The 27,687-nt window shown below is 46.1% G+C and overlaps 1 protein-coding gene across 4 annotated transcripts in view; it reads right to left on the bottom strand.

The window, feature by feature from the left end:
• Positions 1 to 287: 287 nt before the first annotated feature.
• The window catches only part of MYO10 (myosin X), a 256,726-nt gene continuing 229,326 nt past the window's right edge, over positions 288 to 27,687 (bottom strand). For 3 of the 4 annotated variants that reach the window (XM_061129312.1, XM_061129311.1, XM_061129314.1), the window contains 15 exons: positions 26,591 to 26,834; positions 22,869 to 22,964; positions 19,585 to 19,678; positions 18,576 to 18,631; positions 16,525 to 16,667; positions 15,822 to 16,016; positions 14,647 to 14,804; positions 11,581 to 11,704; positions 10,595 to 10,892; positions 9,496 to 9,703; positions 8,225 to 8,361; positions 6,879 to 6,999; positions 5,814 to 6,266; positions 3,233 to 3,424; positions 288 to 1,776 (listed from right to left, as the gene is read on the bottom strand). In XM_061129312.1, coding sequence (XP_060985295.1) covers positions 1,675 to 1,776; positions 3,233 to 3,424; positions 5,814 to 6,266; positions 6,879 to 6,999; positions 8,225 to 8,361; positions 9,496 to 9,703; positions 10,595 to 10,892; positions 11,581 to 11,704; positions 14,647 to 14,804; positions 15,822 to 16,016; positions 16,525 to 16,667; positions 18,576 to 18,631; positions 19,585 to 19,678; positions 22,869 to 22,964; positions 26,591 to 26,834 — 2,621 coding nt within the window. In that variant the 3' untranslated portion in view covers positions 288 to 1,674. The remainder of the gene's footprint in view (positions 1,777 to 3,232; positions 3,425 to 5,813; positions 6,267 to 6,878; positions 7,000 to 8,224; positions 8,362 to 9,495; positions 9,704 to 10,594; positions 10,893 to 11,580; positions 11,705 to 14,646; positions 14,805 to 15,821; positions 16,017 to 16,524; positions 16,668 to 18,575; positions 18,632 to 19,584; positions 19,679 to 22,868; positions 22,965 to 26,590; positions 26,835 to 27,687) is intronic. The other variant, XM_061129313.1, reaches the window with a different exon arrangement.

Here is a 27,687-nt window from a genome sequence, read left to right as displayed (position 1 = left end):
TTGGGGCTCGGCTATAGGAGACAGTCTAATATCCACAATTCAAGTCCTCAGATTTCTGTGCTTTCACTGAACCTGGTGTTTTATCTTCCTCGCTTTCTTGGGGTCATGCTCTGTGTCTAAAAAGCTGCTAAAAATGACTACGTGGTTGACATATAGTCCTGATGATCAAGTGCATGAAACACACAGCTCTGACCCTTTGAAGCCTTGAGCATTAAAAAGAAAACCCAACAAAAACACAAAGCCCACATGGTATTGAGAGCCACCCCATAAAGAAAAGACACTGAACGTTAGCTAGTATCTTTTATTGTCAGACTTTCTTGAGCCAAGAAACAATGATTCCGCATGGCTATCCATAGGGATAAGGCAAGTTTCTTCTCTTGGTGGTTAGACTTAGTTGGCCTAAGTCTTTACAAGTTTTCTGTATAAAAATAGAAGTCCAAGACCAGATTACCTTTCTTCTGGTCATAAACGCTGATTTATTTACAGGGGCCTTGTTCAGGTCATCATTATAAACTTGGGATAAAATAGGTGTGTATTTTATTAAAGCCTCAGCATTGAATGTCAGGGTCCTTTAAAGATTTGCTCAAGTTGCTTTCAAGGAAGGTGACATCTTTCCCTCATATTCAAACATGGTTAAGTCACAATCTACCCACAGAGTGATTCAAGCTAACCTTCCAGGAAACATTTTTTTAACTTAAATCTCTTAGAAACTGAAGACTCCAAAGTGACTTCATACAGTTCTAAAAACAGCCTTGGAGCCAGCTGTTTAAGAGTGGTTTATAAATACAGTTATTTGCAGGCTGCATATCTGTTTATGATACAGCAGACACAGATTGCAGACTTTGCTACACGTAAAACAAAACTGGAGTCAAAAATGTGGCTTTTAAAATACAGCAAAGACAGGAAAAATCCAGGATTCCAGGTTGTTAATAAAAACCACCTTACCAAGTAACAGTTGAGGACTCTTGACTCTGAACAATTAAAATATACAGATGCTACACCATTCATTGCACATCCTCTTTCCCTTCGCTTTCAAGGCTCACGGAACAATGATGAAAGTGATGTTTATGAACACATGCGTGCACAGGCAAGCGCATGCACGTTAAAGATGAAACGAGAAAAAGTTAATAGGCGTCTGTGAGGAAGGCTGCCAGCAGCTCTCCACCTAAAATAGACCATCCCCTCTCGCTCTCTCTCCGTCCCCCTCCCCACTCCCTCATCTTCCCTCCCAGGGGGAATCAGGCCGGGAGGTTAGTGCAGAATTGATGGATCGACGCCCCTCCCCCACCCCAAGCTCAGCAAGCCTTCCTGAAAAGCAGGGGCGAGCATCTACCTCCCTTCAGTAGCACAGTTACGGGGGGGTTCGTGTCGGCTCCATGGAGTTAAGGCACTTCCGGCTGCTTTGGTGGCAGCGTGCGTTTCGTTTCCTCTCTTTTTAAGGCATGTGTCATCTAAGAGAAGTAAAGCTTTGAAAACTGGGTTAAGGTGGTACATCTGAATACACCGGTCGCTGGAATGGACAGGGCGAAAGGTCCCCCGAGACACCTCCCTCCAACGAAGGGCTTCTGGAAAGTCCCGGGAGGCCGCAATTCGGACTACAGACGCGGGAGCCGGCGGGGCCGAGGCGGGGGGTGGCGCGTGCAGGTGCCGAGTTCGCGTGGACTCAGGCCGCCTTCACCTGGAGCTGCCCTGGCTGCTCACAGAGCGTGAGGTGCTGTAGCGCTTCTTCACAATCATGCTGATGTAGGCTTTCATGAGCTTGGCCACGTCCACCACCTGCGGAGGGAGCAGAGTCGGACCATGGTCACCAAGTGTCCGCAAGGCCAGGGGGCCCAGGCCAACGATCAGACATCCTCCGCCCAGGGCGGGCAAGCGGGCCCGCCCTGCCCGCAAAAGCCAGTAGCCTGCCCGTGTGAATTCACGATGCAGGCTGTGGATTTGGCCAAAAGTTCAACTGCTTTTGCCCTTTTGCTCATGGTGGGACTCCTAGCCTTTCCCCCTGCGCCACCTGGAGGTTGCCGGATGTAAAACATTTGCAGGTAAAATAAAGCCCCCATCTAATTACATTAAGAGTCCTGGTATGATCAGGGCTGGGATGACTGTCCCCACTGAAAATCACAGCTTTAAAGACTGGATCCCATCCTGCCGGTCAGCACCTCCTGATATAGCTGGAGAAACAGACTGAGGGCCGGGGCGAGGGTGGGGGGTGGGTGGATGGGGACCACCACCTCCCACCCCACCAAGAGCCACCCATGCACGTTCTGCTCCCTGACAACTCTGCACCCACAATAGCTCTTTCAGGGTGTGTTCATGGCCACCCCTTTCTGGCCCATTCCTCCAGACGGCTGGCCTGGGTCCCTGCAAAGACATCCTAACTGGCTTCCATCTCCCTGATCTCTCTTCCTTCTAATCCCACCGGACATCCCTGTGAAAGCACTGTCCAGACACACCATGCACAAAGATCTCACAACGGTTTTCTGTTGTCTACTGGAGTTGACCAAACCCAGAAGCTGGGCACCATGGACCCTCCCATAAAAGCCCCCACCTCCTTCCAGCCCACTGCACACCTCCTGCACCACGTCCGTGGTCATCACCTCCCAGCACCTCTCCCTCACTTCACACCAGTAGCCAAATGGGAGGCATGGAATTCACGCCCATTTCTTACCTTTGCTTGCTAGCAGCTCCCTGTGTGGAGACCTCAACAGGCTTCCTGCATTCGCATCATGATTACTACTACATTTTATGCTTTGGAGCGGGATGGCATATATACAGAGGAGTTTTTGTGATTTTTTTTGTGTGGTGAGAATTAGCTCTTCCCAGGACGGTCTGCCATTCACTCCCTCCTGCTCCTTGGACACTGCCTGGCCCCAGTCTCATAGCTGTGATACATTGCCACCTTGTCTAATAATTTTTGCAAGGCTTTATTGCCAAAATATACATACATATATATATTTTGTGGACCTCTATGTCACTCCCCTTTCTCTTCCTGCAAGGGTAAGACCCCCTGACAGCTGGAAACCAAATTTCTCCATTGCAAAGGTATACAGAAGAAATGTGGGACTATCAGATTTTGGCCTGGGAGAAACCTGCAGCAGGGGTGGGACCACCACACTGCATTTCCCTATGTCTTAGAGCGAAATATTCAAATAAAGTTATTTGGTCAAAGGCATCAGGAAATGGGATGTTGTCTTGCTAGTTCATCAAGGCCACAGACGAAAGATTTGCCTCTTACCTCACTGGTTTCAAAGAGCAGCTCCCTCTCATCGACGACGATCTTGTAGGTGTTGGCCAGCGGGGCACCGAAGGAGAGGATGTGTTCATACTGGAAGACTTCCAATGGCCTCCCTTCCCCACGCTTGTAGACAGAGACCGCGTCAGCACTGACGCCCAGCCAGAGTTCCTGGGGAAAGCCACCTTCCTTGCACTGGGGGGCGGGCAAGAGTTGGGGCAAGATCAGATCAGCAAAGTCAGAAACAGGACACAGAAACCACAAGATGGGCTTTGAGCCCAGCCCTCTGCACAGAGTACTGAACACATTCAATGTCTTTTTATGCAGACGGCAATTTAAATACAAGATATGGTAGCTCTCTGGCTGTCTCAATTGATTTCTGACCAACTCATCAACCCCATGTATTTGGAGAACACCAACTAGTAAATTCAGCATCTTGCTTGGACTCTTCACCTCTCAACATCACCACTGTCTTGGCCATGTGAATTAGCTATGAAAAGGTGGCCACAGGCGAGGAACTTGACAGTAATTCCCCATCAAATCAAGCAGCCTGTCTATCACTGCATGCTAAGTGACTTCAGCTGTGTCTGACCCTTTGCGCCGTATAGACTGTAGCCCGCCAGGTTCCTCTGTCCATGGGATTGTCCAGGCAATACTAGAGTGGGTTGCCATGCCCTCCTCCAGGGGATCTTCCCTACCCAGGGATGGAACTGGCATCTCTTACATCACCTGCACTGGCAGGCAGGTTCTTTACCACTAATGCCACCTGAGGATCCCTGTCTATCTCTAGTTCCGCCTCAATCCTGCTTTGGATGATTGTTCTTCAAATACAAAATCTAGGATCATAGAGGGAAATTCTCCAAACATGTGCTGAGCAATTTCAGCTCCTCCTAAAAAACACATCTTGGGACAAGGAGCAGCAATGACCTTTTGTGTGTATGGTGGTTGATCTCACTGGTTTACCAACAGACTTTTTTGCACACATAAGTGGAAGGACATAGGAGCCGGGATATAGGGATGACACCAGCAGGCAATGGGACTCAAGAGGGATACACATCGGGGACACAGGAGAGGAGGTATTTGTACAAAGCATCTGACTTCCACTTAAAAACAAATGTAACTGGGTTTTATTCAGTCCAGTGGGTATTTAATGGGACTATCAATCCGGCATTCACTCCCTGTCCTGGTCAGCAGGGCGGGGCTGGGATCAAGGGCACCTGCTACAAAGGCCTCTGGCATCTGCAGCTCTGGGGTTAGGCTTCTTTTGTGGGTGATAAAACTGTTCTAAAATTGATGGTAGTGATGGCTGTGTATCTCTGTGACTACTAAAAACCACTGAATTGTAGACTTTAAATAGGTGAGTTGTATGCTATCTGAATTACAATCTCAATAAAGCTTAAAAAAAGATGGAAAAACAATTAAAAAATCAAAACAAAAAACAAATGTAACTGACTCGATCAACCAACCCGCCCACCCAAAGATGGCATCCAGTGAAAACTCATGGAGTATATTATCAATATTTAGGGTTTTATAAAGCCTCCTTTAAAAGTCAACAGATAACATGCTGAATGACCCTGATCATAAGAAAAATAGATGCTCATCTAGACCAAGAGTTGGCAAACTTATCTGTTAAGGAACAGACAGTAAATATTTTAGGGTTTGTGGTGTCAGTCACAGCTATTCAACTCTGCCATTTTAGCCTGAAAGCAGCCAAAGAAAAATACATAAAAGAAAGAGCACTGCTGTATTCCAACAAAACTTTATTTAAAAAAAAAAAAAAAAAAGAAGGCAGGCAGCATTTGGCCCTCAGGCTGCAGTTTGTCAAAGGCTTGATTTTGATCATTAATAAAATTTTCTTTCAATAAATGGTCTACTTAAAAAAAGAAAAAGGATATGAATCAGTACTGGGTTGATGCAAATTTAGCCAAATTCCAATTGTGTAAAAGAAATTCTTTCCTACAAACAGTCATGGGGAAAAAAAAAATTAAAATCCAAATATATCCAAATTTTCTAATTTTATGGACATACTGGCTAAGATTCTTTTAAAAACTTTAATGTAGATTTTTACCAGCACTTTTTCACTGGGTCTACAGCTTGAATAATAAAGTCAGTTATTTAAGAATAGGTGATAATCTTAATTTTCCACTTGCTTCTCACATTACAAAAGCATTTACGGAAAAGGAGGAAGAATACTTTGGGTGGGTGGGGGAGGGTGTGAAGGGTAAAACTGGGGACCTCTAACCTACAAGGGCAGGGCTTCCCAGGTGGTACTAGTGGTAAAGAATCCACCTGCCAAAGCAGGAGACATAAGAGACACGGGCTTGATTCCTGGGTGGGAAAGATGCCCTGGAGGAAGACATGGCAACCCATTCCAGTATTCACACCTGGAGCATCCCCATGGACAGAGGAACCCAGGGGGAGGGTCGCAAGGAGTCTGATATGACCGAAGCGACTTAGCATGCACGCAACCTCAGAGGGTAAGAGAGCCACATGTTCTACCCGGTCCTCCCTCCCCGTGACCTTGACCGAGGTCACACTGACTCGGGTGCGCAACCTGGTCCGGGAAGCAGCAGCCCGTGCTCACCTCCACGTCGAAGAGCGTCGACCCGTACCCAGGCCACTCCTTGATCAAGGCCATGTACTTGGCCATGGCCTGTTCCTGGCTCACGCCCTGGAATTTCTTCCACTTGTCCAGGATGCTGGCCCGCGCAGAGCATACCTCCTCCTTGACCCACATGTCCACCATCTGCTCCTCCTCTGCCTTCTGCCGTATGGCCGAGCCCGTGCGGAAGCTCCGCCGCAGGGTCCCCTCCAGGAAGCTCGCGCGCCTCTTCTCCAGCCGCTCCCCCGGCGTGAAGCTCTTGGTGGACTGGCTGATGCGGGCCTTGAGCCTCTGCAGCGAGTAGACCTCCTCGAGGGGCGGCACCGGGGCGTGCGGCGTGTAATCCCCCTGCAGGTACTGGAGCCGCAGGGCAGCCAGCACCTGCAGGTTCTCCTCGGGGGCCGGGTAGTGGCCGTGGATGACGGCTTCGTGGGCCTGCGAAGAGGCGGTCGATGGCTTTACGGGGCCAGACACGGCCATGCGACACGACGCCCGCCTGGCCTGTCCCCTCGAACCATCAGGATTTCTCTCAAATGCCATCTTCCCATAAAATGGGACCCTAACGCCCCTTCGCGGCTTTAAATTTCTCCCTGGCAATGGGTACCACTGAAAACGTGTATTTATTATTTCCTCTCCCTCTCCCTCCTCCCCATCCCCAACTAGGACAGTTCCTGGTACAAGAGTTCACATAATATGTATGCAAGTTTCCTTCTACCAGTGAATAAAAGAGCAGCCCGCACTGGTTATGCTGGGAATTCTACCGCCATGCCTGGTTTCTAAGGACTAGCAGTTAAAATGAGAGGGGTATGAATGGGTTCACCCCTCTGCGTCTGCAAAGGGGCTTAAGAACTCCATCAGTTCAGTTCAGTTCAGTCGCTCAGTCGTGTCCGACTCTCTGCGACCCCATGAGCTGCAGCACGCCAGCCCTCCCTGTCCATCACCAACTCCTGGAGCCTACCCAAACTCATGTCCACTGAGTTAGTGATGCCACCCAACCAGCTCATCCTGTCATCCCCTTCTCCTCCTCCCCTCAATCTTTCCATGTACCTGTTCAAACATAAAGGCAAATTCCACACTGTCTTTTGGCACGTTGTCTGTGTCCAGGAAGCAGTAAAGTTTGAAGTAGAATTTCCAGGGCTGCTCGCCCGCCTCTGAAGTGGCAGCCAGCCTACAGACAGAAGCGGAGAGAGACGCAGGAAGTAAAACCGGATACAGGTCAAGGGTGGCCCACAGGGCCATCAGCGCATGGGATGTATTCTATATCAGCCTTCAGATACCCTGTCTGGGCTCAGAGCAGAGTGTGGAGGTGGGGTGGCGGGAGAGAAAACAGCCAGGGAGAAGCTTTTGAGAGTTCCCTGCTAACTCATCCAGAAGCGAAAAACACGCTTTCATCCTACTTTTAAAGAAAACAAACAGGCAGCCTTCAGTTAAATTGAGCTAACAAGTATTTTCTGAGCGCCCATTCTGGTTAGTTCCAGCAAAGCACCATGCTGCATTCAGAGGGAGAACAGAAACAAAGCCTATTCCTTCATTCCCTCTGCCAACTCTCAAATACTTATAACGATTGACATGGGGATTCCCTGACAGTCCAGTGATTAGGACTCTGCCCTTCCACTGCCCAGGTTTGATTCCTGGTCACTAAGATCCTGCAAGCCCACAGCACAGGGGAAAAAAAAAAAAAAACCCAACCTGAACAAAAACTGACATGAATATTAGGGAAGCTGTGTTTACATAAAGCAGAAATATCTTTTTTTTTTTTTCCTTTCCATTTTGGCTTATTTCCACCAAAACACTTAGACCAGGCCCACCCAGAAGAGAGGATGTCACTTCTCAGAGACTTGAAGTTTGGGGCTGCTCTAAACCTTGTGGTCCCCTGCCACATTTCTAAGTTAAAGCTGCTTCTGCCCCTTATGCAGTCGGGGAGGGCGAGGGCCCAGCCTGGCTGGAGTCTTGTTATTGGCACTAGAATCATTCCAGAGCAGGACTATCTTCTGTGTTACTTGGGGGCTGTAAATATTGCAGGTCGAAGAGATACTAAATGGGGTTTGGAGAGTTTATAAGCCAGCTTCTGTCTACTCACCCAGCTTCAAAACTAATGACAAGTGAAGATCTGAGAAAAATCAGAAAATTCCAAGATAATGGGAACAACAGGCGACCGAGAGAAGGAATGGGGCGGAGGAAGAAGGATGAGTGAATCCTGTTTGAGACAGTGGCTCTATCCAGGGTCAAGGGAAACAGGCAGCAGAAAGAGATGAGAAATTAAATATGCTTCAGCACAGGTAAAATGAGGCGGATTCAAACACGCGCTAAAGCTGAAAATCGAATAGAAGTTCAAACCCTCTTTCTCTCAACTTCTTTCTAATTTGCTGCCACTTCAGGGAGAAGGAACTTACTTTTCAAACTTTGCCAACACATCCGCCACAATGGTCCTGCTCTCAATGGCTTTATCGACGTGTCCATTGTACTCAAAGAGCGCGAACATGTTTCTGCTGTCTTCCATGGCCAGGCCTCGGATCAGCTTCTCCACCACCTGAAACACATGGGGTCCTCAGCTGTGGTTCTAGAACATGCCTTTATCAGAAGCCAGAGGGAGCTGCCGGCACACGTGAGGGTCCGAGCAGCTTTCCGACACCGTCGTGTGTAGAATTTCAAAGGTGCTGTTCCCCCTGGTTCTCTTGAAATCAGTTCTCTGTCTTCCTTGCCAAAAAAGAACACAGGATATTCTGCCTCCTGGTAGGGGCAGATGCTGGGCCAGTTTCTTGAAAACTAGCAAGTGCATGAAACTAAAGTCCTTTTGGGGGCTTCCCTGGTGGTTAGTAGTTATGAATCTGCCTTCCAATGCGGGTGACGTGGATTTGATCCCTGGTTGGAGAACTAAGATCCCACATGTCACGGGACAACTAAGCCTGTGTAGCAAGACATGAGAAGCCCACACACTGCAACAATGACCCAGCTCAGCCAAAATAAATAGGTAAATAAAATTGTAAAACAAAAATAAAGCCCTTTTGTCTAACAGTGATTTCCGCTGGTATTTCTGCTACACCAGCTTTCCTGGGTTTTATTGCACTATTCCTTTTAGCCCATTGGTTTTGCAATATTAATACTAAGTTTACATTGAAAAAAGAAAGAAAAAAACTGTGTTCCCCTCTCCCAGTGTTCTAGATTGCTGCTGTTGTTTAGTTGCTCAGTCATGTCTGACTCTTTGTGACCCCATGGACTGTAGCCCGCCAGGCTCCTCTGTCCATGGGGATTCTCCAGGCAAGAATACTGGAATGGGTTGCCTTGGCCTCCTCCAGGGGATCTTCCTGACCCTGGAGTTGAACCACGTCTCCTATGGCTCCTGCACTAGCAGGTAGATTCTTTACCACTGAGCCACCTGGGAAGACCCCATGTTCCAGATGTTTGTGTGGCGAACGGAAATACTTTCGATCGTTTCTGCAGTAAACTGTGGTACTGAAGAAACAATCAGATACACCTTCGTCATGGTAGGTGTATCCGAGTCAGGTCCATAATCCCTACTAGACTACTAGACATGCCACTGCTTCTTAGATTAGCAGGATTATGGGCACTTCCTCGTTTACGGAGCAGCTGCAGTATGCCAGCCTAACTGTGCACAATTTTCCTGACCTGAGGAAGCGTGTGGGCACTTGGGCCTCCCGCTTACCTCCCCAGCCGTGGTGTGGGAGTTGATGGTGATTTTGCAGGAACCCCCGCCGTGGCAGTACACAGTGGACGTCATCTCTTGCCGATGGATCAGAGCTTCTATCTCATCTCGCGAAGGCACAAACTCTCTGCATTTGGTTTTCTTAAGAGATTCGTAAATGAAGAGGGCGTATTTTTCCATCTCAGTTCCTGGAAACTGCTCCCGTATCCTAGGAGACAAACGCTGACTGTTAGTTGCCAGAGTGAGCATGGATGGCTAGGTAGAGTCAGGCAGCTTCAAGGCGCCGCAGACCAAGGTGGCCAGTGGGGTCCCAGTGGTGTGCGGGGCCAACGCCAGCCACGTCTGTAGCTCACCCTGTGCTGTTTAAAGATGAAAGCAGCGGAAAGGAAGAGAGAGAAGGAAGGAAGGAAGGCAGACAGAAAATCCAGAGACCAAAGCTCCAAGTATGACTGGGAGCAACTTTTGCTACCAGCTGACCTCGGCAGAGCTATTATATTTGAAAAAGCCACGTGCCTCATACTGTCCCGTGAAAATCCCGTTTTCACAGTTAATCTGCATCTGAATCAGACAGTTTCCACCTGCTTGATCTGAAACAAATATCTAAGTTTTTTTGGTTTGTTCTTTTCCTGTTTATACAGAGTTTGCGTGTGCTAAGTTGCTTCAGATGTGTCCAACTCTCTGCAACCCCATGGACTATAGCCCGTCAGGCTCCTCTCTCCATGGGGATTCTCCAGGCAAGAATCCTGGAGTGGGCTGCCATGCCCTCCTCCAGGGGATCTTCCCCACCCAGGGATCAAACCCATCTCTTGCATTGCAGATGGATTCTGTACTGCTGAGCCACTGGGGAAGCCCTTATATAGAGTGGTGGTATTAAATTTATCCAATGTCCTACACATTAGGACACAACCCTCAAAGTGACCTGGTCCCTGGACCAGCCCCGTGTGGTTTAGAGACACAAAGGTCGTCTGCCCCCGCTAAGCTGCTCAGGTGACCTAGGAGGCTGACCCACCCCAGGCGTCTTCTGTTCGGGGTCTGAGTTATCGGAGCCGCGGGCCACTGCACCCCCGACGTGAGCAGCACTGCCCAGGCCACCTCGTACCTTCTCAGGTGGAACTTGAGGTACTTGAGGATCCCGCGGCTGGGCAGGAAGGTGCAGCTCAGGCAGGTGAGGATCTGCCAGCTGCAGAGGTTGCCCACGCTGCCCGGGTGGGGCACCTTGTTGGTCTGCTTGATGAGCTGGCAGTACAGCTCGTCTCGCAGAGGCCGGAGGTCGTGCCCCGTCTGGAGGATGCCCTGGATGATGGGAACAGGGTCGGACATGGACTCCAGCTGCTGGAGGGAGTTGAATATCTTGATGGCTTCGTCCTGAAGCGTCGTGTAGCCCTTGTCTTTGAGCACTAGGAGCAAAACAAAGAGAGTCACACGAGGGGTTCGGAGACGGTACCCTCTGAGCATGTGGGGTTCAGAGAAGGTACCCGCTGAGCAGCGGACAAGAGGCAGGACTGGGGATTGAGCTACTTCAGGATGCAGTGACCACGCCCCCGCCATGTGCCTTGGACACTCCAATCAGCCCAACGGAGGCAGGCTAAACTAAACTATTTTTAGTTATTTAAACACGTAACTGAACTATTTCACTGTGCAAAATGCTTACTGAGAAGCTGGTCTATGCCAAACAGGTTCCACAGCTGACAGGTAAGACACCTGTTCAGGGTCTGCCTCTCACAGCGTTCCCCAATCGTTTTCACACCAGAGACCGATTTCGTGGAGGACAACTTTTCCACGGACGAGGTAAGGTGGGTGGGGTTGGTTTGGGGATGATTCAAGTGAATTACATGTATTGTGAACTTTATTTCTATTATTACTACATCAGCCCCACCTCCGATCACCAGGCATCGGATCCTGGAGGTTGGGAACCCCAGTTCTGGTATATGAAGGGTACCGTGAGTTCCTGGGGAGAACTGGCATGTTCTTTAATATGACAATCCTCACGTCACTATAACCAACCAATGCTAATCTGATGGAGCTCAAGAGTTCACAGGGAACCACAGCACCATGTCCCGGGTCTGGATGGAATTTGGGACTCACGGTTGAGGTTGATGTCTCCGTAGGGCAGGGGCAGGAGTGGGGAGTGCAGAGGGTGGTGGGTGTGCCTCAGGATGGGGTTCCGCTTGTATATCTGCTCCACCACGTCCGAGTTCAGGCAGTTCTCCTTGAGAAGAACGGGGCCATGAGAGAATGCCCACAAGCTTATCATAATAAGCATACACACGAAAGAACAAAGCCACCCGTATCCACCTGCACACGAATGGTTTTCATACGTCACGAAACACCTGCAGCTTGGGGATGGTGGTGGGAATCCAGCATTAATCATCTCAAGCACCAAGATAGCCACAAGTGATGTTTCAGGACAAATCACACATTCCTGTTTTTCTTACATAGCTTATTCTCATTCTCTTTCTTTGGTTTGCATATATTTTCCTATGTTATTAAAAAACCTTCCCTCTGGAGATTGTCAGTATTGTAGTTCAGTCACTAAGTCGTGTCTGAACGACCCCATGGACTGCAGCATGCCAGGCTTCCCTGTCCTTTACTTCACTACTGGAGTTTTGCTCAAACTCATGCCCATTGATGCCATCCAACCATCTCATCCTCTGTCATCCCCTTCTCCTCCTGCCCTCAATCTTTCCCAGCATCAGGGTCTTTTCCAATGATTTGGTCCTTTTCATCAGGTGGCCAAAGGATTCTAGCTTCAGCTTCAGCATCAGTCCTTCCAACAAATATTCAGGGTTTATTTCTTTCAGGATTGACTCATTTGATCTCCTTGCAGTCCAAGGAACTCTCAAGACTCTTCTCCAACATCACAGTTCAAAAGCATCAATTCTTCAGCACTCAGCCTTCTCTATGGTCCAATTCTCACACCCATACATGACTACTGAAAAAAGCACAGCTTTGACTATACAGACCTTTGTCAGCAAAGTGATGTCTCTGCTTTTTAATATGTTGTCTAGGTTTGCCATAGGTATTCTTCTAAGGTGCAATCTCTGGGAATTACATATACTTAAAAAATTAATAACTTCTCTGGCTAATTGTTTAGCCATAAGTCATTTGGCCAAATCATGCTATCCTTGTTTGTAATTCATTTTAAAAATAAGAATTCCCTAGCTGTTCAGTGTAATTAGGACTCTAAGTTTCTACTGCAGGGGACCTGGGTGATCCCTAGTTGGGAAACTAAGATCCTGCAAGCTGTGTCGTATGGCCACTAGGAAAAAAAAAAATACATTTTGCTCATTCTTTCATTGGTCTTTCTAGCCTCCATCTGAAAATGACACTATGCTATCAGTGAGACCATTCTTTCCTAAGAACTCCTGAAATATAAGAGCTCCTCTCAGAGAATTTCATCATGTATTCATATTTCTAAAACATTAATTTGGGATCTGAAAAAGTCACAATTATTTTTAGAACTTTGAATCAACAGAAAAGTTGAAGGAGAGGCAATAAATCATTCTATCGTGCCAATTTCATTTCCAGTATGAAACTTTTTCAGTAACACTCAACTGAAAACAAGAAAGAAATACGTTAAATTACTTTAAAAAAATTCTACTTACTTTTTTAAAAACATCTGATTTCAAATGAATTAAATGTGTTTGTCTAAGTTAAGAAGTGTTTCTAAATGTTAAGAAGCACTGTTTCACAGTTAAAAACTATTTACTCTTTCGTGTTTGATTTATACAGTAAGTAGAGGGGTAGATAAGATACAGTTCTGAAAAGAAAGTTCAGCTGATATGTGCTTTTTTCTTTCTTTTCTCACAAGAAAGCTTCAAAAAATTCATTTTTTTTTTAAGACAAGAAATGACATTACTAGTTTCAATTATTCCTAATGACATATTAGTTTCAAGGGTTCCATGGACAGCTCTGTAGTTTGTAGGATAACTGACTTACAGGAATCTGACTCCAAATACCCAGAAAACATATTTTGGAATCAAGAGCATGACTTGAATTTGGGGGGTAATAGTGCCCTACCAATGTATTAGACCCTCTCCCACCTTTACAAAGGCAGTTTCCTTCTTGGATCTGATGAGCTACTTTCCTTTGACGTATATCAGTAAATAAATGCCTGCCTCACTATCATTTTGGTATCTTTTCTGTCACAGCTCTGGCTCTTTCCTTCGTATTGGAACCCTGCCCATGTGGAAAATTTGGAGGAACAACATAAAAATAATTTCCCCTGACTCGCTTCTGCACCAGGGACTGACCCATTATGTGAACAATGCAACCAGAACATCCCACATCTTCATTTCCATTCCTGGAAAATGAGCGCTGTGATCCTTGTTCATGGCTGCCATTTAATTATTCATTATCAGAGCAAATAATCTTTATCAATAGAAAATCACAATTTAACAAGGTCAATGTTGATCCAGAAACTTTGGAGCTTCTTCTGTGAGTTTGGAGGCACCTAACAAAGATTCCAACATTCTAGACCCATCCTGGGTTTCTCCCTGGTGGTGCAGGGGTCAAGAATCCACCTGCCAATGCAGGAGGCACAAGTTTGGTCCTTGGGTTGGGAAGATCCCCTATAAGAGGAAACAGCAGCCCACTCCAGTATTCTTGCTTGGAAAATCCCATGGACAGAGGAGCCTGGTGGGCTACAGTCCATGCAGTTGTAAAGAGTCAGATATGACTGAGCCCTAGGGATTAGATTTAGATTATGGGCTCTTAAGGAATCAACTTGTGTGGTCTAGAAACCGTTGAGTGAAAGTAGAATTATTTTGTGACTCCTAGAAGGGCCCCAACTTGGGCTCAAGTGGAATCTGTGACATGCAGGTTGTCCCCCACACAGGTCACACCACGTCCCTGCGACTGGGGAGCCCGCACCCTAAATTACAGACCACTGTCCCTCTGCCTACACAGTTCTACAGCTGGGTTTGCCTCAGCAGCCACACCTAACACCTCCCCAGACAGGATAGCTTTAGCATCACATTCCATGTGCAGTCGAGCATTTAGATTTTTTAAAACCCGGGATGCACAAACATGAAATTGACCAAGAGTTAGTTTCGATTACAGAGTGAAAATGAAGCATGACTAATGCTGACATCTTGGTGTCCTGAGGGTGAGAATCTGGGAGCTACTACTGACCACTATGACCACTCTCACCTTGATATCTTGAATCAGCTGCTGCGTGGGGGTGTCAATTGGGGCCTTGGTGTCGGTCACATTTTGAATGGCGCTGGACCATCTGGTGGCCTCGTTGAGCAGCTTGGTGTAGAGCCGGTAGCAGTGCTTGCGTCCATACACGGTGACGTTCCAGTAGCCTGTGAGAGCAGGGACGCACGCATACCAGTGTTAACCTTGGGGACCAAGGTGACATCCCTGTACCAGAGTCCCAGAAATCCAGCACCCACGTCGTCTCCACCTGAGTCCCTCATTATTGAGTTCAGTAGCTACTTGCTGACTTCTTCCATATGCCCCGCCCTGCACTAGATACCCAAAGTCACGTGGAGTTTACAGTTGAGACGGAGAGACAAACATTAAAATGATAAGCCCAGAAACAAACATATAATTAGTACCATCTGCTCTAAAAGCAACAGGCATAAACTGAAGTCCTGTTCAAGGCTGTGGACAGGAGTGAGAACTCTTCCCTCAGATTTCTTTTTTTTCTCCCTTTCTGTTCCTTCTCTTCCTTACGATTTTCCCTCTTCCCTTCAAAAGAAACTGTTTATGCAAAACAAGCAGTCCAAGTGTTCGGACACCAGACGAAAGTACAATGGAGTGATTTCAGTTTAAAAAAATTAAAAAAAGAGTTTTTTTCGAATGCAGTAACAATACTAAAAAAGCACAAAGTCACAACTAGCAACAAAAATAAAAATAAACAATCCAGAAACATCTTTCATAATACCCAAATGGGAAAAGAAAAAGAAGCTATGTGACTACTTTATATTCTACTGGGTTACATTCACTGACACTCAGGTTCTACCTTGTTTTTATGACTCTCAGAGTACAACGGTGAGAAAGACAAAAAAACAGAAGCACAGAAAAACAAGGTGCTCTGCAGGAAAACCTTTGTTTATATTTCATTGCCCTGAGAAGAATCTTTCTGCAACTCAAAAAATCAGGACCCTTTACTATGGTTTACATTATCAAGTGTTCATATAGGTAACCACGGACAGCCTCAAGAGATAATTGAACAAGGAAAGAGAGATTTTTGGAGAGGAGAGGAGGGAATGTACACACGCTAGGTGGGGACCTCACCCCTTTGCTCTGAGCAAACCGGCAACTCCTATGGGCCACGTCTCAAGCATGATCAGCCCGAAGCACACCGCACCGCTTACCCGTCTCCTTAAAGATCTTCTCATCGGGTGGGACGACCGAACAGAGGCTATTGAGGACCAGGGTGCCCAACTTCAGAGCGTTCTTTTCCGAGCTCTTGTAGTAATCCAAGGAATTGTGTGTGAGCACAAACCACCGTTTCTTCAGTTTCAGGGAAGACATCTTCGGACTGTTTTTCACTTCTTTGTGCAACCACCCTGGAAAGACAGACTGAAGTGTTAATTATTCAAAACCAGGATGAGCCGCATCTCGTACCAGGTGACCATCGGCTTACAAATGGGCTGTCTTTCTGTATGTCTGCTAGCAATGGCCACAATCCTTCCTTACTTGATGATTTTTAACAATGCCAGCAGGCAAGATCATCCAAGGAGGAGGGGATATATGCATATCCACGGCAGACTCAGTTCTTTGTACAACAGAAACACAACACGGTGAAGCAATTATGTTGTTGTTCAGTCACCGAGTTGTGTCCGACTCTTTGCGACCCCATGGACTGCAGCATGCCAGGCCTCCCTGTCCCTCACCATCTCCCCAAGTCTGCCCAAATTGATGTCTATGAACCTGGACAAAGCAATTATACTCCAACTAAAAAAAAAAAAAAAAAGAGGCAAAATTATTCAGAGAAGAGGCTCAGAATGGAAATGCAGCAGATACTCATGTAGATGAGAACAGGGTTCCGTAAGTCAGAAAGCCTCAGGGCATCACCTCTCACTATGAATTCCTGGCCCTCCACTCTGGTGTCGCCCTTGGACCTCTGCAGCAGCGTTATCCAATGGTGCATCTCCTCCGGCGTGTCGGCGTTGCAGTGAAGCACCCGGTTGGCAGTGATGATCACGAACGAATTGGGTCTGAGCAGCGGAGAGAGAAGGAAGCAAAACCGCTTAGCTCCACTGAAACCCTCACCTCCGTGTGAACCAAGACTGAACGTCTTTTTCCCAGCTTACGGGTCACGGGGAGAAAAATGGCAGTGCTACTTGTATTTTCTGCTGAGGCAAACCTCGCTCATTTCTGCAGGATTTATTTCATGCCTCATTAACCTTTACACTTGGAGCAACACATTCTGAAAGGTCCTGGAAGGGAAAACATTTCTTCATGCAAAACTTTCCAGATGAAATTCGGTTCCGGGCAGGCTAACCAAGGTGACTGTGGGGGAAAGATTTTTTTTGGATGCCTCTCCAAAGTAAATTTCTTCCTGCCTTGGATAATATTTCTGTGGGTTGGTAATGAAATGTCAGACACCAGTAACAGAAGATCAGTAAACAGCTCTAAGTGGAACATCTTATACACTTGACTATGCCTGGAACAGAGAGCCACCTGGATCCATGACCTTAGTGTGAGCTGACAAGGGGGCCTTTTCCAGGCAGAGATAAATTAATAATGGAAATTTACTTTCTCCTGCATCTTTTTATCTGGCAATGCGCTGAGTCTCTCATAGGACCTTGCTTCTATTAATTCTTCATCACTGGAGCTAGGGACTATGAACAATATTTTGCAACTTTTCAAATGTTTGAAGTTAAGTGCTGCAAAAATTCAAGGAAAAGAAAGAGGAACAGGACTATAGTATGGACAGACAGGTGCTCCTTAAAAAACAAGTTTTTCTAGAGTTGGGAAAGGAGAAAGGTGAGCACTTGGGGAAGAGGGAAAAGCCAGGTAGGGATGGAAATTTCTCCCATGGATCATCACATGCCCACTGTGCCAGACGAAGGGGTTTAGAAGAAGAGAGGTGCAGGCAGGAATGTGACCGTCAGAATAAGGACCTGGGCTTTGATGACTGATGTGACACGCAAGTGTTCAAGGTTCCTGAGCCAGGCAGGAGGAGGTGCAGGGTGACTAGTAGAAACAAAGAATACAGTTCAGAAAAGCCTTTGTGAATGGTGAGTGATGGACACCTCAGAACTCTCATTTGGCCCAGGAGACATGATTTTTGTTGTCAATTTTAATTCATTTCTATTCTCTCTAAAGCAATGTTATTGAAGGCAAAAGTCAATTCCCACTTGTACTCAGAATTCTTAAGTGGAGAAGCAAAATAAAGACGGTAAAGATGATGGTCACTGGGTACAAAGACCCCAAGACCACTGCCAAAGATGATTTGCCTTCAAAAACAAAAAAAAAACAAAACTGAAAATATGCTATTTTTAAGGGCATGGGTAAGGAGGGCATGTCAAGGAAAATAAATGACTGTGGTTTAATTTATTAACACTCTACATATAAACTTGCATCAAAATCCTTTCTCAATTCATTATCAAAGTATAGAAGGGGGAAGTTCACCCACCCCTGTGCTGGGACGCAAGCATTTCCTTCCTATATGAATCCTAAGTTTCTCCCTGTTTTTTTGTTGTTATTGTTTCGTCATCAAGTTGTATCTGACTCTTTTGTGACCCCAAGGACCATAGGCTCTTCTGTCCATGGGATTTCCCAGGCAAGAATACTAGAGTGGGTTGCCATTCCCTTTTCCAGGGGATCTTCCTGACCCAGGGATCGAACCCACAGCTCCTGCATTGTAGACAGATTCTTTACCATGGGGCCACCTGGGAAGCCTGTTTGTCTCTATGACTGTCTATATTAGGTTTCCATGCTCTCCCTCACCCCTAAGCCCCCACACTCCAAAGACACCCCGAAAGGAAGACCGTGATTGCTGGAGTGGACCGGGTGGGAACGTGAAGCCTGGAGTCATCTCCAAGGCCACAGCATAGAGGCCTGTGGGTGCCTGCAGGTAATGAGCAGGTACTTTTGTTAAGCATCACACCTGAGCTTACCTATCTGGGCTGTCCGAGGCACACACAGAATCAATCAGCCCCACATCCAAAGTGCCCTGGAAAGGAACGAAAAGCAGAGAAACTCAGAGAACCACTGGAGTACAGCACGCATCATGATCACATCCCTAGATGATGCCTCTCCAAGCAGGCAAACAAAAAAGGCTCCTTCTTTGTGTGTTAACAGTGAAGTAATCATTATCTAAGGAAACATTCCCCTTCATTCAGTACAGACAGCCTTGAGACAGGGCAGAATCTACAGTCTGCTCATTAAATAAATTATAAGTGAATCTTTCTGTCTTGTTCCTAAAATACTTTCAGTAAAGTGTGTTTATGAACTTCTTTCAATCGTACCAATTTTCTGATTTATATTATGATCTTGAATTTTACATTTACAAGAAAAGGAAACAACTTCTAAAATATGGTTTTGTGGCTCTGTTTATACGTGTCCGGGAGAGATTAATGACAGAATGAATACGATTTGTAATTCAGTAAATCTTTTGAAGAAAATATAATAAGCTTCCACGATTTCATAAAAATTGGATTTTTTTTTTTGTTCAAGATGGGCAAACTGTAATCTATTACTACTCACACATCTTCTATAATTTCTTGTTTTTCTGCATGATTTTTACCAAAATGTTCCTGTTTCTCTCTTTAATTATTATAGTGTGTGTGTGTGTGTGCGCTTAGTCACTCCAGTCATGTCTAACTCTTTGCGACCCCATGGATGGTAGTCTTCCCCATCCATGTAGGACATGGATCCACTGTCCATGGGGATTCTCCAGGCAAGAATACTGGAGTGGGTAGCCATGCCCTCCTCCAGGGTATCTTCCCAACCCAGGGATCAAACCCGCATCTCCTGCATTGCAGGTGGATTCTTTACCAACTGAGCCACCTGGAAAGCCCAATTATTATACTATTACTTACTAAAAAACAAAACAACTGTCCACAAGTTCCTGGTCGCCTTGCCCCCTCGGGATCACCCCCCTCCACCACACCGCAGCTCACATACCACTGCGTTTTGTGGGTTTGCCTGCTCGTCATGCATCTCCCGGATCTCCTGGTCTGTGGATGCGTGGACCTGGCTCAGCACACTGAACCACTGGCTGTGGGAAGGAGACAGCGAGGGTTAGGGGAGGGCCAATCTCTGCACTTACAAAACAGGGACGCCCTTTTCCACCTCCCCTGAAAAAATGACATCTCCTCTGAGCAACTTTTAACTTGCCTGTTCCTCATGGGTAAATGTGGATATCCTACTAACAAAGGAGCAAGGGTGGAACAAACAGCCAAGGTACCTTGAAGTACCATCTGATGTGACTTCCGATCAGTGGGAAAACCCTTTTCTCTGGCCCTATATTCACATGGACATTTAATGATGATGATAACGAGCTTCTAGAGAAATTGGCAGCAAGAAATGAAACCCTCAGTTCTACCCAAAACCCTTCAGTCAAGAGTCTTTACTGAAGATATTATTTATAACCTAGGAAACATTCAAGTGCCTTCTCAGTTTTAAAAAGTATATTCCAAGGTAAGAAGGCCTATAATACAAGAGCATCATCTTGGGGGTCTACTTTCCCTACTCAATCCCAGGATGAGGTTTCCAAACACCTGATAGGATTTCTACATAAAACCACTGGAGAGTTGAAAATAGAAAATGCCTAATGTAGAAAATTATTTTGACTAGAGAACTCCTCTGTCTTCATTTCAAAAGGTTTTTGGTACTTCCAGCCTCATCAGATTCAGATAATGAAGGAAAAAGGCCAATTCCAGAAAAGTCAAGCACAACAAAAGTTATGTTGTAACTAGAAACACAATACACACTTCAGGAAAATGACTATGAATATCCAGTTGTCTGTTGGTTCATCCATCCATCCATTATTTACTAAGCAACTACAAGTGAGAGCTACCAAATGTGAGATGCCAGAAGGTGTCCTTCTCCTGTAGGGGGCTGATCAAACACATATACACACTCCTGTAACTAAAACTGAGAAAGTACTTGGTATCCAATGGCATATTTAAGTAAAGCAATTAATACCTATATTTAAAGGTAAGTCATGTAAATTATTTATAGCAAAGCACTAAAATCTCCTGTGATTCCTAAAGCAGAAACATGTAACCAAGAGCTTGAAAATACTCAACATACAGCGACTCTTAGGGAGACCAATGGAAACATTTTAATATGAATTTGTTCATCAATTCTAGTTAACCCAAAGGCAAAACTTCAGTCATTGCTTTGTAAAGCTCAAAAATATCCCAAGTCAAACACTGAGCAACATTTATATTTAAAACGTAGGCCACATGGGATCAGACAGACAGACAGACAGACACACAAATAAAATTTGCTGTGGCTTCCATCTATACAGGTGACCGCTTCAAATCTAAAAAATCTCTTCTCCTAAATCAAGTACAACTCAGAATCTGAAAAAGAACTTTTAAAAATGTGTTCCACTGGTCAGGGCAAAAAGTCCTTGGCTACAATATTCCAAATGTTAAATTTAGCAGGTTCATTATGGCACAAAACAGGCAGGGCTGCTGCCAAACACTGGGTCTATAATTCAGTTGCAAAGCCGTGGGCATTCCCTGGACCGCGGCAAACCACATGTGGTCTCCAGGAGTCCCAGACAGAATGATGGGGCTGTAATTCCAGGTCTGCTTGTTTTTCCAGCGTTGTGTCATGATTTATGGATCTGAGCAGGGGGTTTTAGTTCGTTCCCATGGGAAGAATTATTTTCTTTGCCCTTCATGCTGCTGCCATGGTGTTGTATCAACACAGAAACATCCAAAGGGCAAGGGGTCATAAAGGCCCCAAGAACTCTCTGGAAGATTCTAGTGATTTCTGAGCTGACAAGTGAATTCTCCAGGCAAGAATACTGGAATGGGTTGCCATTCCCTGCTCCAAGGGATCTTCCCAACCCAGGGGCTGACCTGGGTTCTCCTGCATTGCAGGCAGATTCTTTACCATCTGAGCTACCAGGGAAGCTCTGAAAAGTGAAGAACACAGGCCAAGGGATGTCACCCTCATAAATTAGAAGGCATTTTGTGGCACTGCTCAGATGAGCATTTTGAGCTCAGACAAGCTCCTTTTGTGGCGTTGGATGACAGGCAGCTCCAACCTGACCCGACACACCCAGAAAGCAGCAGGGACAGACAAGACACAGGCTCTCCTGAGTGACCCTGCCACGCGTCACACTGAGGGGCAAACCCCAGTCCTTAATTTGTGCCACATCTCGGCCCAACAACGGACCCCGAGGTCCAGGAAAGTCAGACAACTTGCCACAGCCAATAAGAGACACCACTGTCTTCTCAGCTCAGTCAGAAGTCCAAGCTCCTTAAGAGGCTTCCTGCCTCTCTTCAACAGAACTGAGCTTGCCTTCCTTTACAGATTATACTAGCTTTTCTCTGTTGGGGCTTCCCTGGTAGCTCAGAGGGTAAAGCGTCTGCCCACAATGCGGGAGACCTGGGTTCGATCCCTGGGTCGGGAAGATCCCCTGGAGAAGGACATGGCAACCCCACTCCAGTATTCCTGCCTAGAGAATCCCATGGACGGAGGAGCCTGGTGGGCTATATATATAGTCCATGGGGTTGCAGAGTCGGACACAACTGAGCGACTTCACTTTCACTTTTCTTTCACTTTTCTCTGTACCTCAGTCTCCTACTCTGTAAAATCAGATAACAGTAATCCTCCTGCTACCCTGTCGGGTTGTTGTGAGAATTAAATGAGTTAAAACACGTGAAGCATTTTGAACACTGCTTGAAACACAGTAAGTTCCGAGTGTTAACTATCTCTCCAGCCATGGAATTCTTCACTGTCACAGCCTTAAGCACCCTCCCAAATGCCACAATCCTGGCATTTGTTTAAACAGCCAGTGGTGAATGTTCCTGCTTTTTCAACCTTTAAGCAAACCAGAGCAGCTCCCTTCCAAAGCTCAGAGGTTTCCAGAGGGTGGCTTTCAGCTGTGTGTAGGAGCGCAGTTTCCACACGCTGCTGGTGACAATAAAAGCCTGAGTGGACCCAGCAAAGGGTCTTTCCAGGGGCAAGTGAAGCTGGAAATCCATCTGCTTTGTTACTGTAACAGACATAAAGCCCAATGAAAGAGTCCCCAGGAGACAAGTATTCAATGCTTGTCAATTCAGCTCTTCTGACTCAGTCCTCAACCATCCTAACAGAAATACCCAATGAGAAAAGTCAGTTAAGAGCTTTTAAGAGCTTTCGGCTCAACAGTGACCCATGTGACACCCAGGCCAACAGAGAAGCGAGGATGAAGCTACGACTGAGTTGACAGCCCAGGGCCTCACCTGGCGTCTTCCGGGGATTCCGCAATCAGATGGAAGGTCCTGTCGGCCATGATGATGTCAATCCCGTTCTCTTTGCTGGTGTTATCTATGATCTCCCTGCAGAGGAACACAAGCGCCCAAAGCAGATCGGGAACACAGAATGAATGCTTAGGGAGGAGCAAGAAGAGAAATTTCACAGTAACTGAAAAATCAGACACCAATCCTTTAGCCTTTTCGCTTTCAGAAATGATGACGGGGTCTCTGGGGGTGGTAGATTCCTCCTTGCTCGAGAATGGGGGTGTCTGTTGGGTGTGTGTGAGGGGAGGTGGGAATGGGGTTGGGGGGCATCCTTGACTTCTCTAGGGAGGGGCCTCTCTTCTCCCACTGGCCCATCCAAGGCCCACCCAGTTCAGGTGCCCCCACTCTGCCTGTACCTTCCCTAGGCTCCCCCACTGCTCTATAAGGGACCCCCACATTGCGGCCAATCTGCAAGAGCGCTTTCATTCATCACAGCGTTCCACTGAGGTTTCAGGCCGCCCCTGACACCTCTGAATTCCTCTAGTAAGGACACACTATTTCCACCAGGGGCTTTGGGGTGAAGAGCAGGACTTGAGTGCTTCTAGATCTCAATTTCACCTTGATCTGATCCTAACATTCTTAAACCACCCTAGAGGTTCAAACTCAGTGGACCAGGCTAAGAAGAGCAGGGTAAAACACAAGCAGCTGTTAGGATGGGACCAGAGGTGGCGATCTCCTCAATAAGAAGGGTGTTGGGGATACAGACAGCTTGCTTTGACAGCTGAAGTAGCTGTTTCCAGTAAAACACTTATTTTACAACTAGAACATTCAGCAGTCCGCTTAGAAAAAATAAATATGGTATGACCTTTTAGCTAGAATCACCAAGATGAGATCTCTTAAAGGAAATCAACCCTGAATACTCCTTGGAAGGACTGATGCTGAAGTTCCAATACTCTGGCCACCTGATGCAAAGAGCTGACTCACTGGAAAAAAACCCTGATGCTGGGAAAGATTGAAGGCAGGAGGAGAAGGGGGCGACAGAGGATGAGGTGGTTGGATGGCATCACCAACTCAATGGACATGAGTTTGAACAAACTCTGGGAGATGGTGAAGGACAGGGAAGCCTGGAGTGTTGTAGTCCCTACGGTCGCAAAGAGTTGGACATAACTTGGCAACTGAAGAAGAGCAACAACTAAGATAAAATATTTTAAAAAGCCAAGAATATCAGAATTCACACAGGAGTCTATGATGCCCTCTTAAGAGTAGGAGAGAGAGAGGTGACGCTGCTGGGGAGGCGATCAGCCAAGTGTCTGATACTGCGACCTCTGGAGCAGGGTGACACTCCTCAGGGGAAATCTAACCTGGCCACATTATCCCAGACCAGCCCCTTAGCTACCTGGGAACTCAGTTACCTTGTGTATGCCGAGTGGGTGCCGTGGTTCTGAGCCACAGCAGGTCCACCAGAATCCTGGGGAACATTCAGAAGCTCAGGTGGAGTTTTTCAGGGTAGAACCCAGTAACTTGCATTTACAAAAAGCTCCCCTGGGGATGATGATACTGTCAGGGTCTCAATAAACACAGCCTGTCAACTACAGGATAAATAAGGCAGCATCTCCAATAACAGATAGGGAGTGAAAGAAAAGATGAAGGGGATGGTATATAAATTGAAAGCAATTTGAGAGATCTGTCAACTGATCAAAAACTATGAACCTTATTTGCATTCTGATTTGAAGAAAGAAACCAACTGGAACCAATAATACTATCACCCCCATTTATAAGATAACTGGGGAAATCTGAATAATGACTAGAGTTTGGATGACAGGAGGAGTTCATGTTCCTTTTTAAATGTGGTCATAATATTGTGATTATATATTTTAAAACATCTTAAACTTTAAGTGAATACCAAATATTCACAAATGAAATCATATGGTTAGGGCTTGCTTTAAAAACGTAGTTTGGGGAATTCTCTGGCAGTCCAATGATTAGGACTGGGTGTTTTCACTGCCATGGGAGTGGGTTCAATCCCTGACTGGGGAACTAAGATCTTATGAGCCATGCAGTTCAGTCAACTACAACAAAAAAATGTAATTTGCAGGGGTGGGGGAAAGAGCAGTGTGGGATCACAAATGAAACACCACTGGCTAGGGGTGGGTAACCACTGAACATTGAATAATGAGCACATGAATTTCATTCTAGTCTCCAACCTATGCTTGCGTATGACTGAAATTTCCTATAATACAAAATATATATTTTTTATATAATAAAAATAAAAAATGAAGAAAACCTTATGATGGTGAAACCTTAACAACTCATTGCCTTCTCTCTACGGAACATGATCAACAGCTGAAGAACTAACACTTCCTTACCTCTATAATTTCTACATAACACCTGAAGAACAGGGCCCTATTAAGCATTTATTTGCTATACAGCAAGCAGCAAAAGGAACATCCATCAAATTTACACTGGTGAAATTCACAACCGTGATTGTCTCTCTCAGCCTCCCAGCCTCTGTGAGCCCCCCCACCTATGGGGTGAAGAGAGGACCATCGTGGTACATAGGGCAGGGGGAGGACTGCAGGAGGCTCAGAGCTGGGCCATGCTGCACACACTTGCAAGACTCAGACTCGAATTCCCACGAACTCATCTGACTACAGAACAGGGGCTCCTCCTCAGGAACCCCAAACAGGCAGCCTGGAACGTTCCAGGACTCTGCTGTTTGCATTTCATTGTTTGTCCTTAAAATTAAATACATAATTGGTCAAACTCTCCATTTTTCAATGAACCATTTTCTAAAGCTCCTGACACTGGTTAAGCAGAAACGACAAGTCATTTTCAGGTCTCATGAATTCAGGGGTTAATTCCGTCTCTCAAAGCTTATTTTTACCCATTTTCTAAACATACATGATTGCTCACTTTGAGTGCGGTGTAGCTACATGTTACCCCAAATTTTATGCTTAGTATTTAGTTACCTAAGAAAACCAGCTACTCCTCAAATTCTCAGTATTTTCTGAAAACTTTAATTTTTAAACAAATACAATAGGCCCTCAATGGTTCAATGCTTTGGTTCATAAGAACCAGGAATTCCCCTGGCTGTTCAGTGGTTAGGACTTGGTGCTTTCATTGCCATGGGCCGAGGTTCAGTCTCTGGTTGGGAAACAAAGATCCCACAAGCTGAGTGGTGTGACCAAAAAAAAAAAAAGATGGCAGAAAAAGGGGGGTGTTGGATTCAAACCCCAGCTCTGCTGCTCTCATTGTTGGCCTGAAAAGCCTAGGATACCCAGCAAAGGTGGGACACAAACGATTCATTTCACACCCCTCCAGATGGACTGTCCGCTCCCAGCATAGCCATCTGTTGGCTACAGTCGGGCGTGGGAAGAAACAAAAGTGATAGGCTGACCCATAAAAGGATGACAAGATGCTCAACCAATGGATCAATATCCACACCATGATTCCTGTGTACGGCCAATCACATTTCCAACAGGTTAGTTCTATGTGCAGTGAGCATCTTATAACCCAGAGCTGAAAGTTTCAAAACTCAAGGGAACTTTCACAGATGGTCTTATTTCTCTGATTTCCTAATAATTCAGCCCACTGAAAGGAATGGTGAGGACTCTCGATCACCTCCTACAATCTACTGCTTCAGAGAACGTGTCCCAGACAGCTTGGAGTCAGGGACCTAATTGATGGAAGCAGCCCCAAGCCCCTGCCAGGGCTCATGAACGTACTTGGCCGCCCGGACCTCCACAGTGCCCTTGAGCTTCTCCTCACTGTCGTTCTCGAAGTACATCAGCTTGGCCTGGCGGAGGACGAACCAGCGCTTCTTCCAGTTTCTCCTGGACAGGGTGGAGGAGCCGCCGCCCTTCTTGTGCAGCCAGCCTTGCTTGAGGGCCTCCTGCTTGGAGCGGAACCACAGGAACGTCTCGTCCTTGAGAACGCACCAGCGGCGCTTCCAGGAGTTCATGAGGCCACCTGTCTCCCCAGGGTTGCGGGGCCGGGGGAGGGGGGGAGGAATTTAAGGAAAGTTGGATGTTAAGATCAGTAGGTCTTAAGGTCTTAAGAGCTTAACACCAAGGCTACAAAGGGACTGATATTCTAACCCTGGAGTGAGGCAGGACCATGGGGGTTGGGGCAGAGGGTAGGGGGAGAACCACTTCCATACTTATGGATCATATTTCTGTCCAGACACCCCAGGGAGGGGAAATTAGTCTAAAACTGTGTCCAAGTTAACACTTTCCTTCTTAGTTCAGTCAATGTGAGGAGCAACTTCTATAAGAGATTCTGGAGTTCAGCAATAAACTCTAACTTACATAGGAAAATAACACGTCCCTTTTCTCAATAAACATCTTTTCAGCGAAAAGATTCATTATCTGAAAATGGTTTATATGTACAAGCTATAAAACTGAGAGTATGAAACAAAGTAAGACTCCAAACTGTGATAGCATCGTGAACATGAGAATTTAGCTGTAATTTCTTTCGTGGAAATAAATCTGATTGAAGGAAACTAGACCAGGATATACAGATATTATCATTTACAACATAAAAAAATACTTCTAACAGTCTTCCAGCAGGATAATTTTATTATTCTAATTTTATTTTGCCCCAAGACACTCAAGAGGGACATTTTGCCACCATCAGTCAAGAATCTGTTTTAACAAATCCACCAAAGAATATCGCATCTACTTCAGTAACTGTAAAATGTCCGTAAGTTATCTCTTTGATCCACCAGTAACACAAATAAAGAGTATCTAAATGTGGATACTGAAAATGAATATAGAGGAAATGCTTTCCTCTTACAGATTAGAAATATATTTAAAACAGACAT

The sequence above is a fragment of the Dama dama genome, chromosome 25, assembly GCF_033118175.1.
Source record: "Dama dama isolate Ldn47 chromosome 25, ASM3311817v1, whole genome shotgun sequence".
Lineage (NCBI taxonomy): Eukaryota > Metazoa > Chordata > Mammalia > Artiodactyla > Cervidae > Dama > Dama dama.
Note: the sequence above shows the minus strand (reverse complement) of the source record. Positions and strands in the feature narration are given on the sequence as shown.